We start from the raw sequence: 21162 nt of genomic DNA, 5'->3' as shown, positions 1-21162 counted from the left end.
AAACAGAAATAGGCCCCAGGGTGCCCTCCTATCGTGCCTTGAGTCAAATGGCCCGTTGGCAGGTGGGGGGGGGGGAGAGTCACATTTCAGCCGGAATCTCTCCAGCAAAACATACTGCATCTTCATGGGGGAGGCGGGAGGAGAAGGAGGGAAGAAGGATCCATTTTTTGCTGCTTCCATGCAGCCTCTCTCTGCCCACAGCTCTGGCACCGATCCCCAGAGATGGAAGAAGAATGATGGTCCCGAGAGGCATTCTGGGAGAGACGCCAGGAGAGAAGGAAGCCAGGGCTTTATTCTCCTGCCGAAGAAGAGGCAATCTGTGTCTTAAGATGAGATGGTTCAATGTGGTATGAGGCAAATATATATTCTCAGGTAGAATGGTCACAGAGTTTCTCTCCCAGGTGGTGGTGGTGGGGGGGAGGAAACGCCCTCCCATCAGATGTCAAGGAGATAAACAACTACCTGACATTTAGAAAACACCTGAAGGAAGCCCTCTTTAGGGAAGTTTTTAATGTGTGGCATTTTAATGTATTTTTAATCTTTGTTGGAAGCTGCCCAGAGTGGCTGTGGAAACCCAGCTGGATGGGCTGGGTACAAATAAATAATAATAATAATAATAATAATAATAATAATAATAATAATAATAATAAAATGGCAGGTTTCTTACCCAAAGTCACTTCCCTCATCTCTCCTTCATTTGCCTATTATTTGGCAGGTTGAATTCACTCTAGAGCATCGGTCTTCAACTGATGGACCAGCACTGGAGCTGAGCGATATATTGGCACATTGTCTGAAAACAGTATGGTGCTAGCCCAGAGATGGATGGAAGGAATGACCCCGACTAAAGAAGAATGGTAAACCAAGTTGGCGGACTATGCCGAAATGGCAAAATTAACCGGGAAGCTCAGAAATCAAGAAGACAAGAACTTAAAAAAAAAAAAGAATGGGAAAAGTTTATGGTTTATTTATGAGACCATTGTATTAGCAGGATTTTAATCACACTTGCCAAAGTAATGGAAAGTTTGGAAGGAAAAAATTTGGACAAGTATTGATATGCAGTTTGTAAATATTATTATTTGGACCCATGGAAGGGATGCGGTGAGGGAGGGGGGGCAGGAGATTCAGAGCAATCTTGATATTTGGATTTTGATTTTTTAAAAAAATGTACGTTTTTTTCTTTATTTTTAAAAATCAAATAAATAAATAATTGAAAATAAATGAAAACAGTATGGTGCTCAGATCGTGATACTGGTTCCAGACATTTTGAGCTGGCAATACATCGTGCCAGCTCAAATTGCCTGCGGATGGCAAAGGCGCAGGCAGGCAGGCAGGCATACAGACAGAGTCTGAGAAAGGTTCTGGGTGAGGGCCTTCTGGGGTTCCATCTCCTTCTTTGTGTGCGCCTTTGAGGAAGCCCCTCCCCCTCTGGCTCACACAAACTGGAGCGGTATGGGGGCTCACTCAGCTGAGGGGGGGGAAGGCTTCCTGCTGAGGAATTTTAACGAAGTGGAAGCTTGGGTTTGGTGATGTATCTCGGTTGCTCCTCCCTCCCCTAAGGTGGGGAGGAAGAAGCAGCCAAGATACATTCCAGATATTGTGATATATCAGTATATCATGGTATTTAGCTGCAGATATATCACGATATTGAAAACCAGATATCGGCCAGGACAACTAGTGGGCTACAGCCTGATCCAAGGTGGGTCCACGTGGCTTGAAAAGGTTGGTTCTACTAGACCCAAATTGAGTCACACAACTTGAAAACTACATGGCATAGGAAATTTTTATTCACACCAGTGAGATAGCCCAGTACAGCGAATTTAATCAAAATCAGAGATGTAGTAGTTTTTTAGTTTTTTTTTTACAATAACAGTGGTTACCCAGACCTTGTTGCTGGTTGCAAAGTGGTCCTCATAACCTTATAAAGTTTCAGGGCTCCCAAGATGTAGGTCTGTCAATGGCTGAAAGGATGTCTGAATAACACACTTGCGGTATATGGCATATGCTTCATTACCCCTGCACAATGTGGCCTCAGAGGCGGAATAGCCCATTTTTGCAGAATTCACGTCGCAGAATCCACCATTTCTGGAAGCAGAATTGGGATTGCCTGACTGCAGAACTTTATTTATTTAGCAAGCTTGGCTACTAGGAAATTCTAAGGAAGTCCTCCACCCTCCAGGCTTTGTTGCAGAGGCAGAAGCAGATACAAAATGATCTGTAGATTAAAGCTCTGTTGATTGTAGTTGGACACCCTCCCCTCCCGAATTTATTGCCTGCCTCATTGGGCAGCCCTTCGGTGACGGATGACCATCCCTAGAACTAAGAAGGGGCACAGAATGCAGTGCAGGACCCCCAGCCCCTCGGATAGCCCCAAGAAGTAGCTGAGATGCTCTTGCAAGCTGCAAGTATGGGTGAGCAAGTTCATCTGCAGCAGCTTGTCCAGGATCAGGGCCACTCCATACGGCGCCCAGAGAAGGTAGAAGAGCCAAGTGACGACCGCGGGCGGGTGCCACCCAGCCCTCTCCCACTTCAGCGCCACCTTGGCCAGAGCGACCCCCACTGGGAGGATGTAGAAAACAGCTATCCAGAAGATGACGTGAGTGAGAGACCACCAGAGCAGCTCAGGAGCCTGTCTCAGTGCACATATTGCTTCCCCGTCTTTCCCCGTGCCGTGGATCACGGCTACGGGGATTGCAAGCAGGAAGCCTGTGACCCAGAGAACGAGAGGCAAGAGGCAGCCAGGAAGGGCGGCCTTGGGCGTTGGACACACAGAGGCAGCCACCAAGAGCCCCTGGGCAAACTGGCACCCATACTTCATGGCCTGCGCCCCCTGGCAGAGCCCGTCCCCAAAGGTCCAGCCCCAGCTGATCCCGGCTGCGAAAAACGGCAAGATGGTGGCAAAGAGGGCAGTTGACAGCGCTGTGAGAATGAGGCCGGTTTGCTCCCAGAGCCGGAAGCACATGACCAAGGCAATGGTCAGGGCGAGACTGCCAAGGATGCCCAATGTGCTGGCTACCACCAGGAACGTCGGGATGATGCCGCCGACCGAGGAGCAAAATGTGCTGTAGCAGGGCGCAGGGAGGGTGCTGCCAGCGAGCGTGGTGTCTTCGTAGGGATAATACTCGGTCCAGATGGCCAGCAGGTCTGCAAAGTCAGCAGATTCCAGGACATGGCTTGGGCTCCTGTCCTGAAAAAAGGGCGAGACACAACACAGAGGTTTAGAGAGCACCCTTAACAAAAATAAAATAAGCAGAACTATTTCAGCCAAACACAAATGCATGGATGATGTCACCAGAAGCAGTTGCACGGGGAAGGTCTGTAGCTGGCCCAGGGGTGGAGCATCTGCTTTGCATATGGATGGGCCCAAGCTCAATCCTTAATGGTGTATCTAGGTGGGGGGAGACGCCTACCAGAAGCCCCAGGGAGCTGCTGCCAGTTACGGTTGGCAATACTGGACCTGGGCCAGCGGCTTGACTCAGTGTAAGACAGCTTCCTATGTTCCTTTGCTGCCTCTCCTGAGAGCCAACGAACAACACAAGCAACACGAAGACCAGCATACTAGATAGCACTGCAATTCTTATTGCATAATATACAACAAAAACAAATTGTGTACACTTGTAAATTCTCTAATATATTTGAAATCAAATGAACACATGTCTGTCAATCTTTGAAAGTCCGTAGAAGTATAATGAGTCTATAGTTGAAACACTGTCTACCTGGCTTCTGGTTGCTCCGCAGAGACCTCTGATGTCACATTTTAATAATGCATTATGAACGTTAAAAATAATGCATTGCGAACGTTAAAAACCATGAGTGTAGATCTGCCTCCAGTGTGGTGTGGTGGTTAGAGTGTTGGACTAGGGCCTAGAAGACCAGGGTTCAAACCCCTACTTGGCCATGAAGCTCCCTGGGTGACCTTGGGCCAGTCACTGCCTTTCCGCCTAACCTACCTCACAGGGCTATTTTATTTTATTTATTTTATTCTATTCTATTTGTATACCACCTTTCATCTATAAATCTCTGGGCAGTTCACAACATAAAAACACAAGATAAAAAACCCACAAAATACATAATAAAATTAAGGACAACAACAAACCAATAACCTCCTCCCATCCCACAAGGCCTTGACATGTCAATCAGCCAAAGGCCTGTTTGAAGAGGAACATTTTTGCCTGATGCCTAAAGGTGTATAATGAAGGCGCCAGGTGAACCTCCCTGGGGAGAGAATTCCACAACTGAGGAGCCACTGCAGAAAAGGCCCTGTTCTCGTGTTGCCACCCTCCGGACCTCTTGCGAAGGGGGCACACAAAGAAGGGCCTCAGAGGATGATTGCAGAGTCTGGGTTGGTTCATATGGAGAGAGGTAGGGATTAAATGAGATGGGGGGATGGGACATACCATGTATGCCACCTTGAACTTCTTGCAGAAATAAGATGGGATAGAATTGCAACCAACTAACTAACAAAATCTTAGTGGTGGCTGGTGCCCATTGGCAGGGTGGGAGGCAGGGTGTCAAAAATTAGGTGGAGGTAGAGCAGAGCCAATGGGAGGCAGAGCCATTCCAATTCCATTCCCTTCTTCCTCCATCTTCCTGCTGTGTTCTAGAAAGGCATCATTGAGTCTAAGGAGGAGGAAGCTGGCCAGAAGAGCCTGGTTGGGGGGAAAAGGAAGCAGGCAGGTGGCGGCTGGCCAAGGGAAAACCATGGCTGGTCCCATTTGAACCAGCCTCCACTGCCTGGTCTGCTGCCTGAGCCAGGTGGATTCCTTTGGCTTTTGGAAAGAATGGCCTTGGGAGCCACCTTGCTGAAGCAAGGCAGTTCTGGACCTGGTCCCTGCTGGCCTTGGGGAACAACTCAGGGATGCCGTCTTGAGGTCCGCCAAATGAAGTTTGTTTCCTCCTGCAGACCCATACTTCGAACGCTTCCCTGTTTCTCCAGACTTAAGATAACATAAACATTCGAGGTCAATTTCTGTCTGGAGGATTAGGGAAGGAGAGCCATAAACCACACTGAGCTGGATTTATTGGCTGTTGATGGGAAGCTAGGCATCCATTTTTTGCTTGTCATATTCACCCAAAGTAATTGCATTTGGGAAGGGATGCCTGCTACCTGGGCTTGAAAGGCAGGGCCACAATTTTCTCTGCTCGTAGCTTTTGACTTAACTTCTCTTTGTTTCCATTCCGAGAAGGATGGGCTTTGCAGCTGAGACCACCTCTTATATCTGTCGGGCCCTTACTAACTGTAGGCTTGTGCAGTGATGTATGGTGCCCCATTGGGACCGGTGGGGCAGAAGGCAGGGAGCCCAACAGGAAGTGGAGCCAGAGCCACTGACAGGTGGAGCCAGAACCAATGGCAGGCAGAGGCAAATAATTCTAGTTATTATCCCCACCTTCCTCCTCCCTGCTGAGTTCTACAAAGGCGTACCCTCCAACACTTTGGAGCCTAAATCTGGGACTCCATCATCATGGCAGCCATTTTGGTTGCCGTGACCTGGTGTGATTTTCTGCCGTGCCCCCTACCCAAAGCACCTTTTCAGGCATGGCATCTCAAAACACGCGCTTTGGGGCGCCACACAAAATTGCAGCCCTGAAAAAGACGCTTTTTTGCAGTGTAGGGTGGGGTGGGGTTAACACCGTAAAATCGCATGAGATCACAACAACCAAAATGGCCACTGTTCTCTTGTGATAGAAAATGGGATGTCCCCTTTTTTACAGTATACTTGCAGGGTATGCAAAGGGCAATACTGAGACTAAGGAGGGGGGGCATTGGCAGGCAGGAGTGCTCCTTTTTCTGGTGTCAAATAAAGGCCTGGGACCTCTGAGTATAGGGCAGTGTAGAAATTAAAAAAATAATAAAAATAAAAATATGAGTTAGCTGTTTGCATCCCTTACACAAAATAAGCCTTTGAAAGACTGATCGGGCACTCTTGGATATAGGGAAGCATTTTGTGGGGAAAGGTGTAGGAAAATAGTTGTGTGTGTGTGTGTGCACGTGCACGCACACACACACACACACACGCGCGCGCGCACACACACACACACACACACGTGGCTTGAAGATCTCAAGGAGCAGTAGATCTATTTGGTCCAAAAAGTCATCACTGAAGGACACACTCACCTAGCATGTAAATGAGCCTCCCTCCTTCATATTTGCTTTGATAACTTTATGCCTCTCCTGTCAGGCCGCGGCTCTGAATTAATGGAAATTTATTTCCCACCTTAGCCTTTTCTTAAACAAGCAAATTGCCTGGGAGTTCTGTTTGTTGCATACTAGGTGGCCTGGGGAAAGAGGGGAGCAAAGTTTTGGAGACTGGCTCAACTTGCAGAAGTGTGTGTGTGTGGGGGGTGTGAACCCTGGATCAGAAGACCAGGAGGAACAAAGATGGGTGAGCCACATTTCCACACCAGTTTGCAGGTTTTGTTTTGTTTAAGTCCCCGTGGAAACCATCAGCATCTAAGTGCAAACTTCTCTGGATGTGCACATTTCTGTACGCAATCTTGCCTAACATACATGTTTGCAAAGCAATTCTCCTTAATGCAATGCATTATTTTCACCAATAGGCTGCCTATTGAACACTATGCAGTTTCTTTCCCCCTTTTTTTGGCCGGTGAACTACATTGCAAAATTCAGGCAGGCACAAATTTCAAGGGATGGCTGTGTTTCAGTTCTCAGATTGTTTTGGAAACTCCAGATTAGGAGAAGCCTGCCTTTTGGAGGCAAACTGAATCCATTTTCATCTCTAGCGAGTAGCAGGAAATATAAAGTGTGGGCGAAGAAGTCTGTCAGCTGGCTAACCTTTGACAAAATGGATGCTTTAGCTGAGATTCCCCGGTTGGACCAGATGACCCTCAGTATTCCTTCCAACTCTACCATTCTATGAAAACGGAAACTTGAGTTTTGGCAATGATGTGAGTGCAACAGGCCTGATAGATAGCCTGAAAGCTTCCGTCAGGCCTATGACTTTGCATCAGACCTCTGCACAATCTCAGTACAGCCATGCCCTCCCTGGGCCTCAAATGGACCCATTTCACTACACCAAAGAACTTTCCTAAAGGGTCCCAGTGTAACTTAGGTCCACCTACGTAAATCACCAAAAAAGAGAAAACACCTGTTGGTGGCTGGTTCCCTTTAGGACTGATAGAACAGAAGGCAGGAAGCCCGACAGAAGGTGGAACCAGGGTAAATGGCAGACAAATCTAGGGGTGGCCTGTCCCATTTCGCTGCCTGAGGTGAGGTGGAGAGAGGCTGTGCCCTCCGCCGAGGCCTTGCTCGCTGTGGTTGTGTGGCGGCTGGTGGTGAGATCTCAACAGAAGCTGGAGCATAGGATTCTACCACCCAAGATGGCTGCTTCAGTCCACCTCATGGGCTGCCCAGCCCTCAGCAGAACCAACTCATTTCCGTTTGGTCCCCATTCTCCTCCCTCGTCATTTGTACAAAGGCAAGACTGAGACCAAGGAAGGGGAGGAAGCTGACAGGATTGGGATGGGTATTCCCTGGGATGGCCCAGATCCGGTATTTTCCAGTTCTAAAGTTAAATTGCCGCCCCCCCCCCCATCTTCTGGCAAGTGAATTCCTTATGTTGTGCGTTTGGACGCCGACAAGACACACAGCCTTAGGAGGAAAGGCCTCCTCTAATCACAGAATCCACACCAGACTCTCCAGGAACAAAACAAATTATTTCTGTTTTGACGGTAATTAACAGTCAAGAACAATGGCCTGGCAGGACCAGTCTCCCCTGTGACTCCACAATGCAAACAAACTCAGAGATTGTCCTAGGAAGGCTGCCAATTTTGCCCTGTCTGGACTTGTGTTCTCATGAAAACACTTTCCATTGGGGGGTGGGAGGGAGAGAGACGTCCAGCACATGCCAGTTGCATTAACGCAGGAACTGGGTTCATCTTTTCAGAGGCTGTTGCCACCTTTATCTTCTTTTAAGCATTTAGACTCTTTCTTTTGATCATACTAACGCCCTTTGCGCAACCCAAGGGCAGTTTGCAACAGGCAAATGGGGGGGGGGGGAATAAATAAAATAAAAACAGCAGAATCCTTTAAAACAGGCATCTCCAATCTGTGACCCTCTAGGTTTTTGGCGTACAACTCCCATGATCCCTAACAGGACAAGTGGTCAGGGATGATGGGAATTGTAGTCCAAAACATATGGAGGGCTGAAGGTTGGGGTGCCTGCTTTAAAACATACATAGCAACAAGGCACCAAACAATGGTGGTTATTACTGCTACTAGAGGCAGCGGTTGGGTCTCTTTTCCTCAAAACACCCTGCTGGAAAAGGTTTGTCCTAATAGGCCACCTGAAAGTATAAAGAGATGAAGCCAGAGAGGGCGCTCCAAATATGAGGAGCCACCACTGAGAAGGCCCTTTCCCGGCCTCTGTGCCACACTCCTCAAACTGAGGAAGGACCATCAGGACCACCCATCTTCTGGCTTTAGAGCACAGGCAGCTCAACGCAGTGTGGAATAACATTTCCTTCTTTGACTTAAAATGTCTAAGAAAGCACCTTGAATTGGGCCCAGAAAACAACTGGCAACCAGTTTAGTTGCTTTAAGAGATTTAGCAACACAGGGCAGGACAATTATTTGGAGTACCTTGAGCTATTGCCGGGGCGGGATTGCAGTGAATAAGAGACAGGAAGATGTTCCACCAGCTCAAGCACGAGGAAAAGAGTCGGGGTGTATTTCAGGGTCTGGTAGTGCTCGGGGGCTCTATGCAATTAGGGGAGGGAAGTTTTGGCAGAGCGGATGGAGACAGCGATCAGCTATTTAAAAGCGTGTCCAAGAGGAGAGGAATAGTTCTGTTGATGTGTGAAGTGAAAGGTAGTTATCTTTGGATAAGGGAAAGGTATTTCTCTCCGTGTTCCCAAGTTCAGGGTCTGGCAGTTCTGTTATCATCCCTGGATGAAAGCACACCTTTCTTTTGCATTTCATAACAACTGGAATATAAACATGTGTTTCTTGCTTGCAAAGCACTACTGTGTATGAAACTTCTGTTTTAAAAACTGATCCACGTATCCAATTTTATTTTTAGAACGTTGCTTAAAAACAACAACGGAAGCAGAAGACGACAGTAGGTCAGTAATATTTGCACATCGCAAATACAATACAATAATGGGCATTTGAATTTAGGAATTCCAAATTTTGTGAATTCTGATGTGGGCTGGCCTGATTTGCATCTCTTGGACAAATGTGTGGATCAGAATGAAATTACTTTTTGGATTTCATACTTGTCTGGATTTTGTGATGCAGTTCTTGGTTCACCCAAACATAGCAGAATGCAGTACTGGGGCTGGAGAACAAGGCAAATTGGTGTCTCTCTGTGTGTAATTTTACCCTTCCCAAGTCAACCCACAATATCAACAGAGCATCTGGGTCATATTTGGCCCCCCACAAAGCCTTGTATTGCTCTTCACTTTTCTGTCCCCTGTCTCTCTATGCTGCCCTATGTCTCTGAGTTTCTCTACTCTAGGTCCATGGGGCTTTCATGAAGTAGGCTGTCTTGAATGCTGCCTGTGGAGCACTGAAGAGTTCTGGATTTGTTTATTTATTTTACTAAAGCAGAGCAGTGGATAGTAGTTGTTTTAAGTTGAATACTTCATTTAACTTTTAAAAAACCAATATGCTGCTCTACTTGAAACCATCACCATCATCATTGTAGAGCTCTTCAGCATCCTGCAGGCAGCATTCAAGACAGCTTCACCTTGAAAGCTGAGCTGGGCAATGGATTTTGGAGTTTTAGTTGACCTAAGAAAGTCACTGCCCTAACTTGGATTATTGGGAAGAGTTACCATAGTTTTCCATGTATAACACAATGGTTTTTTTTATTATAAAATAATGTTAAAACTTGGGGGTCGTCTTATACATGGATAGTGCAGAGGGGGGACGGGTGATTGGTTGCAGCCACGAGCAGGAGATTGTCAGCGGCGATTGGGCGGGTGATTGGTGGCTGCGACAAGGGCTGCTGTCGATTGGCTGCCGCTGCACCAATTGGGCGGGCAATTGGCGACTTCGGTGATGCGTGTAATTGGCAGCGTTGGTCTGGCGGGTGAGCTATTTTTGGCAATCTGCTCAAAAGAGCTCAACATCTCTGGGCAATCTCCCTCCATTTTCTGAATTTGGAGTCCCCCAAAATAGCGGCCATCTTATACATGGGGGCATGTTATACACAGAAAAATATGACAATCCCTTTTTAACCTCATCTACTTCAAGGCTCCTGAACCTATTTGCCTGCAATTTGGCAGGAGTAATCCACTGGGGAGTGGAGCTCCTGTACCTGCAAATTTTATCTGCTTATACCAAAAGAAAGAAAGCATAGATATTTTTAGATCTGCCATAAGAACGAGTGAGGAACATAGAACTTATATTATATTCTATATTCTATATTATATAGAGAGTGATTCGGAACTTAAATCACAGATCAAGGAGAAAACGGAGTGCCTCAGAAATAGATTGGGTTTTATTATTATTTAAAATCACAGATTCAAGGCAAATCTTAGGCCCTTGCACACCCCTAGTAAATGCATATTTTGTAATACTCATTTTCATGCATTTTTTTAAAAAAAATCTAACAAATGCAGAAATGGAACAGGATTGACTCAATTTATAAGACATGAAATTGACATGGAGCACATGGTAGGCTGCTGTTATTTTCCTCATATGACAGATGTGGTGAGGGGGAGAACTGAGGTTTGACCAAGGCTACCTACTGGGTGCTTGGCAGAGACAAGATTGAAACTAAAACACTCCTAGATTAGGGATTCCCAAATAAACCAACAAGAGATTCATTCGCACAGTGGACTCTGCTACACAGGTCAATTATAACATTATAAATGTGTTATAAAAATGTGACACCAGATGGTGCTGTAGAGCAGCGATCCAAAGTCAATGGTAAATTGCACTGGGAGCTATATTTTTCCATAGTGGTTTCATAGCAGTTTTTTAAAAAAAATATCTGTATAGATCCAGCCTCAGTCTGTGAATTTGTGGTAGTAGATGTGAGATAGCACACCTATCAAATTAAATATTAATATTGATTTTTAATTGCATTTTCATTGCTTCTTCCATTTCTTGTGTTACAGTTTGAATCCACACTGAAATGCAAAACAACAAATAGTTATAGTTAACTAAACCTTTACTTGGAATAGACCCACTGGAAATTAATAGATCTACATTAGCCATAGTTATTAATTTCAGTGGGTCTACTCTGAGTAAACATTAGTTGACTATAGCCTAAAAGGAGCAATAAAATACTATTATAAATCACCCAGCACAGTCCATTACAATTGCTACAATGGGCAGATAAACCATTAAGTGGTCCTCTAAGACCCTCGGTAATTTTCAAGTGGTCGTGGGGCGGGGGGAGTTTGGAAACCCTTGCGCTAGATCATTCTCTTACAGTGCAAATTACACATGTCTTTTGAGATTAGTGGCTACAGGCTTGCAGCCTTCGCCTTTGTGCTTCTTTCTTTTTTTAAATAGTATGCTTTAGAAAGTGCTCAACCCTATTAAGTCAGAGCTGAACAAAGCAGAATGCATTTTTTCCTCATTGCTAATACACAGTTTTCCTCTCTAAAGAGACTCTGGTGATCAGAGACTGGAGGTTTCCAGACAAACTGAAGGCCTGTTATTTCTAATTTGTAGAAATTAAGCGCTGATTTAGGTCTGCATACTGGTTGCTGAATGAAAATGGTTTCATTTATATTCCCCCCCAATTGCCTCAGCGTGTGAAGAGTGGCTATTTTATAAATATAATAATCTTCCTTCCTGCACCCTTGGGATCTCCTTCCTAGTGTGAACGAAGATGGAACAATTTTTCACTAGGTCTCCTGAGATTCAGATAAGATTGCAGGGTTGAATTGGAATGAGATGCCTAGCTGGTCTCATCCAACTCTTCCTCAAGCAGACTTTGGTTAATTTTGGTTAAATCTAGCCTAAGTCTTTCTTTCTTTCTTTCTTTCTTTCTTTCTTTCTTTCTTTCTTTCTTTCTCTCTCTCTCTCTCTCTCTCTCTCTCTCTCTTTCCCTCCCTCCCTCCCTCCCTCCCTCCCTCCCTCCTTCCTTCCTTCCTTCCTTCCTTCCTTCCTTCCTTCCTTCCTTCCTTCCTTCCTTTTTTCCTTCCTTCCTTCCTTCCTTCCTTCCTTCCTTCCTTCCTTCCTTCCTTCCTTTTTTCCTTCCTTCCTTCCTTCCTTTTTCCTTCCTCCCTCCCTCCCTCCTTCCTTCCTTCCTTCCTTCCTTCCTTCCTTCCTTCCTTCCTTTTTTCCTTCCTTCCTTCCTTCCTTTTTCCTTCCTCCCTCCCTCCCTCCTTCCTTCCTTCCTTCCTTCCTTCCTTCCAACATACAAGTGCAAGATTTTCTTCCCCCGCCAGATGCAGATGAGAAGCCCAGAGTGCAACATCAGCTTTCCCCATTGGTGATTCTCAGAAACTGCCATTCAGAGACATATTGCCTTTGACAGAGGACAGAGCGCATGGCCATCATGATGAGTTGATAGCTGAACACTCCATGGGTTTTATCTAACCCTCAGCCACCCAAGTTCATAGCTATTGCTGCCTCTTATGGGAGCAATTTCATACTTGAACTATTCACTGTGTGAAGTAGTATTTTCTTTGGCCTGTCTTGAATAGCTCAGTTGGTTAGAATGTGGTGCTGATAACACCAAGGTTGCAGGTTTGAGCCCCGTACGGGATAACTGCATATTCTGGCATTGCAGGGGGTTGGACTAGATGGTCCAACGTCTATGATACTATGTAATGTCTACAATTCTAGGAAGCTTCCTGAATTCTCGTGCTGCGGAAAAGGAAGAAAACATCTTGTCTGTGCTCTCTTCCCACACCTCTTGTGTTCTCCCCTCCAGCTTGCCCTTTCTTCTGTGCTAAAAAGCCCAATATGTTGTAACTTGCCTTCATCCAGCCCCTTCATTATTTATCAAGCTCTTTTCTGAACCTTGCCCCCATCTCCACAGCATACTTTTCGACCTGTACAGAGTATTCCATGTGTGGCGTCACCATAGATTTCTACAAAGGCATTGTGATATTGGCAGCTTAATTTTCAATTTCTTTCCTAATGATCCCTTGCATGGAATTCGCTTTTCCCCCCACAGCTGCTGCACAGCCAACACCTTCATCAAGTACTGCGTCCAGTTCTGGACACCACAGTTTAAGAAAACATTGACAAGCTAGAGTGTGTGCAGAGGAGGGCGGAAGGGTCTGGAAGCCAAGCCTTATGAGGAATGGTTGAGGGAGTCGGGTATATTTAGCCTGGAGAAGAGAAGACTGAGAGGTGGTACAATAGCCACCTTCAAATAGCTAAAAGGCTGTCACATGGAAGATGGGGGCAAGCTTGTTTTCTGCTACTCCAGAGGGTAGGATCTGAATCAACGGATTCAAATTCCAAGAAAGTAGATTCTGACTAAACGTCGGGAAGAACTTTCTGAGGGTAAGAGCTGTTCAATGGTGAAATGGACTCCCTCAGATGGTTGGGGTTTTTAAAGAAGAGGTTGGATGGCCATCTGCAAGGGCCCAGCTCTGAGGGCCTTCTGGCGGTTCCCTCACTGTGAGAAGTGAGGTTACAGGGAACTAGGCAGAGGGCCTTCTCGGTAGTGGCACCTGCCCTGTGGAATGCCCTTTCATCAGATGTCAAGGAAATAAACAACTATTTGACTTTTAGAAGACACCTGAAGGCAGCCCTGTTTAGGGAAGTTTTTAATGTTTAATGGTTTATCATGTTTTAATATTCTTTTGGGAGTTGCCAAGAGTGGCTGGGGAAACCCAGCCAGATGGCGGGGTATAAATAATAAATTATTTAATAACAATAACAATAATTTTTTATTTATCTGTGGTTCTTGCATTACAGAAAGTTGAACTAGATAACCCTTGTGAATTCTATGATTGTGAGCTGTCCAGTATGACTGCCAGTTCAGACCCTATGAGTGCATATGTAAAACTAGGGAGTGATTGAGGGATCGACTGCTCAGCTGAAAGCAGCACATTTTCTTATGCCTGCTGAGAGTTGTTAGGAGCCCATTGGTTCCCCCCACAGAGTGAAAATTCCAGGAGTGGGGCAACAATTGCTCCCTCTACCCAGGGAACTCTGCATGCTGTAGTCCTGTGAGGGGAATGTGGGTGGGGTCTCCTCAGGACTCTCACCACCCTTTACGAACTACAGTTCCCATGATTCCTCTTTAAATAGTATAACCGTGCTTACACTCTATACAGTGGTACCTTGGGTTAAGAACTTAATTCGTTCTGCCAGAGGCCTTTCTCCTGGGCATGGTTGGCCAATTGGTCTCAAAGAAGGATAGAACTTTCTTTATGTATGCTACAACAGCAGCAAGAATACTCATTGCAAAGTACTGGAAGACACAGGATCTACCCACTCTGGAAGAATGGCAGATGAAGATGATGGACTATATGGGATTGGCAGAAATGACTGGCAGAATCCGAGACCAGGGAGAAGAGTCAGCGGAAGAAGATTGGAAGAAATTTAAAGACTATTTACAGAAATATTGCAAAATTAATGAATGTTAGAATGATGTCGGATAGAAATTAAGTGGTTTACAGCTGTAATGCTTTAAGAGAACATGGAAAAAAGTGTTTAGAAATAGGTTAAAATTTATTGATAAGGATTTGCTGAACTAACAATTTGAATTGGAATACAAAAAAGGGAGGTATGAGGAGGTCTGGGAAATAAGTTAATGAAAAATAAGTAATGGAAACCTTATGTGTTTTTAAATATTTTTATTTTTGTATTTTTGTTATTTTTTTCTTTATTCTTTATTCTTTTTATTGTATTATTATTGAAAACTTTAATAAATATTCTTTTTTTAAAAAAAGAACGTAATTCGTTCTGGAGGTCTGTTCTTAACCTGAAACTGTTCTTAACCTGAGGTACAACTTTAGCTAATGGGGCCTCCTGCTGCTGCCATGCCACCGGAGCACGATTTCTGTTCTCATCCTGAAGCAAAGTTCTTAACCCAAGGTACTATTTCTGGGTTAGCAGAGTCTGTAACCTGAAGCGTCTGTAACCCGAGGTACCACTGTAATAGAGATGAGGCTTCTGTCACATACTGGCAGATTCAGGTTGCCAAAGTTAAAGTGGATTTGGCTCTGAACAAATCCATTTTCCCCAAAGACCAGACTCCTTGCAATAAGGAAATTCATTGGGAAGGTGTGGCATAGTGATTGTGTGATGATACGACGATGTTGCATAACTTCCCCACAGGCAAATGCTCCGAAGTCATCTAATCTCCCGGGCAAATAAATCAGGATGAATGGTCAATAAACAGGTCGCCAGGAAGCGCTCTTCCTCTTTCTTCCTTTGTACCCCCAATTCCTACGCCTTCCTTCCTTCCTTCCCTCTGATTTTATTCATTTGAAACATTGCAAACTCCCATCTTTTCATTTTTGAAAAGATTTCAAGCTGGCTTCCAAAGGATTTCAAAGGGTGGGATCGTTAAAAGACAGTACAATGGCTAAATTGCAAACTCAATAAAATCAGTGAAATACAGAGCACAGCATAAAGCAAGGAGCCACGTTGTAATAAAGACTCAGAAGCAGCCCTGGAGCAATTAGACCAGCAAGTGAGCCTGGCTCGTTCTAGACCAAAGATCAACACTATTCCTGTGTGCTGTTTTGCACAGCCACCAGTCAGGTGCCCCCCCAGGGAAGCCCACGAGCAACAGGCCTCCCCCGCCGGTTATTGGTGGTAAACTTGCTCTGAAGATGGAGGAAGAGAGAGGAAGGCCATCGCTCAGTGGCAGAGCAGCTGCTTTGCATGCAGAAGGTCTCTGTTCAGTCCGCAGTGGCAACTCCAGGTAGGGCTGGAAGACACTCTCTGTTTGAAACCCTGGAGAGCAGCTGCCAGTCAGTGCAGGTAAAGGGACCCCTGACCATTAGGTCCAGTCGTAGCTGACTCTGGGGTTGTGGCGCTCATCTCGCTTTATTGGCCGAGGGAGCCAGCATACAGCTTCTGGGTCATGTGGCCAGCATGACTAAGCCACTTCTGGCGAACCAGAGCTGCGCACAGAAACGCCGTTTACCTTCCCGCCGGAGCGGTACCTATTTATCTACTTGCACTTTGACATGCTTTCGAACTGCTAGGTTGGCAGAAGCAGGGACCGAGCAACGGGAGCTCACCCTGTTGCGGGGATTCGAACCGCTGACCTTCTGATCAGCAAGCCCTAGGCTCTTTGGTCTAACCCACAGCGCCACCCGCATCCCTAGTACTGAGGTAGCTGGACCAATAGTCTGACTCCATGTAAGGCATCTCCCTATGTTGTACTTAGAAAACATTGATAGACTTATTCTCTGAGAATTTGTCTAGCAAACCTCCTTTTACCCTATAGGCCGATGACTGCTATAGCTCCGTTGGTTAGACTAAGCCTGGTGCTGATAACAACAAGGTCACAGGTTCGATTCCCATAAGGGACAGCTAGATATTCCTGCATCATAGGGGGTTGGACTAGATGACCCTCAGAGTCCCTCCCAACTCTTATGATTCTATGGTTCTATGAGTCTATGAATAGCGTGCCTTATAACAACAAATTTCGCAAGTGGGTTATGCAGTGTGTCAAAGACTTTCCAGGGGGTTGGGCTAGATGATCCTTGGGCTCCCTCCCAAAGCTACAGTTCTGCGATCCTCGAGACAAAAACCCGAACCCTGCCAGAGCAGCCCAACCGTTGTACCCAAAGTGGCTTTACTTGCAAATTTAGCTGCAGAAATTAAGGAGGGTGTCGTCAAGAGCGATGCAGTTTGCTGCCTTGAACGATGTCGTATAACAGGGTCATTTTCTATATTGATATTTCAGTGCTTAAGGATTGATTGCTCAGCCTCTTTCTCTGGCTTTCTTGTTAGTTTATATAAATATTGTTATTTCCAGAGCAGGGGGTGGGGGCTCAGCCAGACGTTTTTCCTCCTTCCATCTTTCTCTCTCATGGCACGTAAAAGATCCTCTTAAAACCCAATTTAAAAGCACTAAATCACCCAATATACTACAATCTTGAACAAATATATCTGCTTTATACTGAGTCTGCTTTGCACTGAAGGTGGCTTCTGCTGTGGAGAGGGAAGTGAGGGGCAGATGGGGCTTGTCAACCTGTCAATCAAGGAGAAGGAAAACTCCGTAGCTAAACCTCTGCTGCCTTGTGCCTACGTTCATTCGGGAGAGTAAACCGTGAATAAAAATCTGTACCTGCTGCCTCGTGGGTCATCTTTGGGGGAAGAATAGGCTAAGGAGCAAGCCCTACACAAACATGGAGTCTGCCTCCTGCTGGCAACTCCTGCAGCCAAGCTGGTGTCCAACATATTGCTTTGCTTTCCTTTGGACCACATCAGCAAGGAAAGAGGGGGCTCGTTTTGTCATTTGGGCAGCCCAGGACGTTAATGCAGACTTGCACCCCTGAGAGGTTTTCTAACGCAGCAAAAACAACACAGGAGGCAGCTGTTACGAGTTACACCTGCAGCCACAGCAGCTACTGCGATTCTCCAGTGGTTTGACTTTGCCCCCAGAGGCGCGCTCCATTGTCCCTTGAGACAGACCGATGCCAACAGCAACCCTGAGTCCCATCCCTGGCCCCACTCTCTCCAGCATGGTGCTGCCTGTTCTGATTGGCAGAGGCAGCTAACTGGGGCCTGATTTCATTGGACCCTTTATCTGTCAGTTGAATGTGTCCTTAACTCTGAGGACACCGCTTGCTTTTCTTCTACGCAGGATAGAGAGGGTTGTGGAGGTGCATGTTGAACCTAACCTACTTTACTGAGGTGGAAATTACCATTTTCCCTGCCCTCTTTCTCTTCCATCTCCAGCCACCACCAGGAAGGTTGCCCAGAAAGACCCTCAAGCTGGGGGAAAAGTTCCCCGCCCTGTCCCAGAATACCATTACCCCCTGGCACAAATAGGAAGGCTGTTTCAGCCTCTCTTTTGCTGATGACCTCTCATCCACCCCAAATTCAAGCCTAAAAACTTTTCTTTTTTTCTTTAGAATCTTTCAGCTCAGCATTAGTAGGAAGACCCTGAAATGGTACTGTCAGTGCAGGGCTTAAGGTTGAACGTCTAGGACCCCAGACACAGCAGAAACAAGAGGGCCACATTTTTGAAGTGACTGAAATCAGACTCAGTCCCAAGAATGGCAGATGAAGTTGATGGACTATATGGAACTGGCGGAAATGACTGGCAGAATCCGAGACCAGGGAGAAGAGTCGGTGGAAGAAGACTGGAAAAAGTTTAAAGACTATTTACAGAAATACTGTAAAATTAAGGAATGTTAGAAAAATGTTGGAATGAAGTTATATGGCTTTAGTAGAAATGTTATAAGGAACTAAGTACAAATAGATTATCAGTGTATTAAAGGGAAAAATAAGGTTAGAATATGTTAAGATAATTACAGGACAGAAAACAGAGGAAGATGGAAAGGAATTGCTGAAACAATTAATTGAAGTGGAATACAAAAAGGGAGGTGCGAGGAGGTCGTTGAAACAAGTGAATGAAAGATAAGATATTGAAATTGTTTGATGTGTCTTAAATTGTTTTTGTTTTGTTTTGTTAGTTTAATGTCTTAGTGTTAGTGTTATGTAGTGTTTTTGTTTTTGTATTGTACTGTATTTTTTTGTTTAACTTTTTTTTTCTTTTGTAGTGTTTAAATTGTTGGGAAAGCAATAAATATTATTTTTTTAAAAATGAAATCAGACTCAGTCCCATTTAATGGTCTTATCAGTGGACCCCCTATTTAAAGGGGAATGGTTCTAGAGTCTAGACTTCCATAAGAGTGACAACAGGGAAACACACACTGCCCTGCGAGCGCTCCAGTTGGAGAACAGCCCTTACCAAAGGTGTCATTGACTTTGAAGATGCTCAGGATGAAAGGGAGAAATGTGCTAAGAGAAAGGCACGCTTGGCAAACCTTCACCGTGATCAACTCCTGCCCGGAAACCTATGTCCCCACTGAGGAAGGATGTATGGATCCAGAATTGGCCTCCACAGTCACTTATGGACTCACTCTTAAAACCGTGTTTATGGAAGACAATCTTACTTGGCTACGAGTGATAAGAAGAAGAAGAAGAAGAAGAAGAAGAAGAAGAAGAAGAAGAAGAAGAAGGGCAGCACTGAGACGCAGGACTCACCATATTCACACAATTGCCCATGGTTGTGATGCAGAGCCAGGCTGTGTCTTGTGAGGGCGATGCTGTTGTTGACCCGACTGCCTGTGAGAGGCAATGTTCTTATAAGATAAGGAAGGTGGAAAGAAAAACAAGAAATGTGTGCTCTTCTCCTCCTTTCCTCAGCAGGAGAGAGGAAGCAAAGGACTTGTCATGCCAGCGACTTGCCGGGAACTTTGAAAGCCGGGGACAGTTGCCAGGGTGTAAATAATGGGGAAGTGATGGTGGGAAATGAGGATGTGGACATCCTGACATGAGCCCTATGGGCAGTCAGGGCTGGCGACCTTTGGAACTGGCAGGGCGGATGAAAGGAAGGCCAGTGAGAGAGGTGGAGCCAGAATCAGTGACAGTCAGAGGCAACCAAGTCTAGGTTTGTCCCCCATCCTTCTATTCCTCCCTTCTGAGTTCAGCAAGGGGCAACACTGAGGAGGAGGTAGTGTTTCGAATGAAGGCCTTTTGTGGATTTTTTTTTTTTATAAATACTACAGTCAAATGAAACTGCGGGCAGGATTTGAGATAAGAGCAACAGAAGGAAAATGATATAATAACTGTAATAGAAAAGCTTTTGGTAATTGATACAAATATAAAGGTTTAAGTAGGAGTGGGGGTGGGAAGTCAATTTATGAAACAATGTCACTATTTGAGGTGAAGATTATTGTGAAAACGGTTGAATAATTTAATAAAAAAAATTATACTACAAAAAAAGAAAGAATTTGCCGGCATCTTGATTTCCTTCTTGCCCTGTATCCTCAGATCGCTTGGAAGGTTTTAGGCATAGCTGAGGAAACCCTCACCACTCCTTCTGGTGAAACAACGACGGTGAGATCATAGCAGGTCTGCCAGGCTTCGGCCAGCCACGCTCCTAAACGGGGTTGGGAGCAGGAACAGTTTACACCAGCGTAATTTACCGCCCCCCTCCTCCCCGGTGTAAATTATGCCGGGATAGCTCTGCCTGTATTTAATTTAGACAGTGCCTAGGACAATATTAGGAATCATTAGTTTAAGATAAATAGATGAAAGCTTTTTTTAAAAAAAATCAGATTGGAGATGTCTGAAAATCCCCAGGTCACGGTGGGTTTAAATCATGCGCGCGGTTCAGAGGTAATTGGCTGTGTTGCAAATCCCTCCTCGACTCAGCCTCCGAAGGGGCACCTTTCTGCTGGCGAATTCCTCCGCCGTTTAGTAATTACTGAGGATCTGAATTATTCAGCAATAATTTTGTATAACAAACGAAGTTTCACACGCTTTAATTACAGCGGGGAAGCGCCTGTGCCGGCGCGCGTGTGTTTGGGTGTGCGTGTGTGCACGCTAAATTATTCACCACTTATCATCTCCACGAGCGACTATTAAGACGGATTACTCCTGGGACAAACCAACCTGTTTGGAATGTGTTGAATTATTGATCCCGACCGATTTACCTCTATTGGAGGAATGACAACATATATCTGCCCATCTTGTTTCCCCACCTCCCTTTCCTTTCCCCGGCCCCCCTCTTTCCAGTAAGAAGAAATCCGCATAAGAAGACCCTCTGCAAATAAGCAAGCATAATATGTAACCTCTTTTGCCATGACACAGATGCATGGAGACCAGACAAAATCGCACCCCATCAAAAATTAAGCCTTGCAGGGAAAGTGTTAGGTATGCAAAGCACTGTCGCTGGAAGTTAAGGAAAAAGAAGGGGAACAACAATTTCTTTTTTTAAAAAAAGATTTTTTATTAAGGTTTCAACAAATTTTATCATAACAAACAAAACAAGACAACACAATAACAAACAATACACAATATAGAACATAAAAATCAAACAAAAATATATAAGTTCAACTCTTAATTTCACCTAACTTACTTTCCCAACTTCCTCACACCTCCCTTTTCTGTATTCCAATTTCCAATTTAGTTTCAGCAAATTCTTCCTCTATTTGACTGATTTTAATATTGCTTGATTTCTTTTAAATTAACCATTACCGCTATTTATCCACTTATCTTCTAATCCCCCATCATTGATTAATTTT

General features: G+C 45.2%; 1 protein-coding gene across 1 annotated transcript; it reads right to left on the bottom strand.

Moving 5' to 3' along the window:
• Positions 1-944: 944 nt before the first annotated feature.
• On the bottom strand, positions 945-20583 carry ACKR1 (atypical chemokine receptor 1 (Duffy blood group)). Its single transcript, XM_083716339.1, has 3 exons — positions 20531-20583; positions 19118-19198; positions 945-3184 (listed from the first exon to the last, which is right to left on the bottom strand). Exons 2-3 carry the CDS (start codon positions 19136-19138, stop codon positions 2276-2278), a joined length of 930 nt encoding a protein of 309 aa, XP_083572465.1. The 5' UTR covers positions 19139-19198; positions 20531-20583; the 3' UTR covers positions 945-2275.
• Positions 20584-21162: the final 579 nt, after the last annotated feature.

Source organism: Podarcis gaigeae (assembly GCF_964106915.1).
Source record: "Podarcis gaigeae genome assembly, chromosome: 16".
Taxonomy (NCBI): domain Eukaryota; kingdom Metazoa; phylum Chordata; class Lepidosauria; order Squamata; family Lacertidae; genus Podarcis; species Podarcis gaigeae.
Note: the sequence above shows the minus strand (reverse complement) of the source record. Positions and strands in the feature narration are given on the sequence as shown.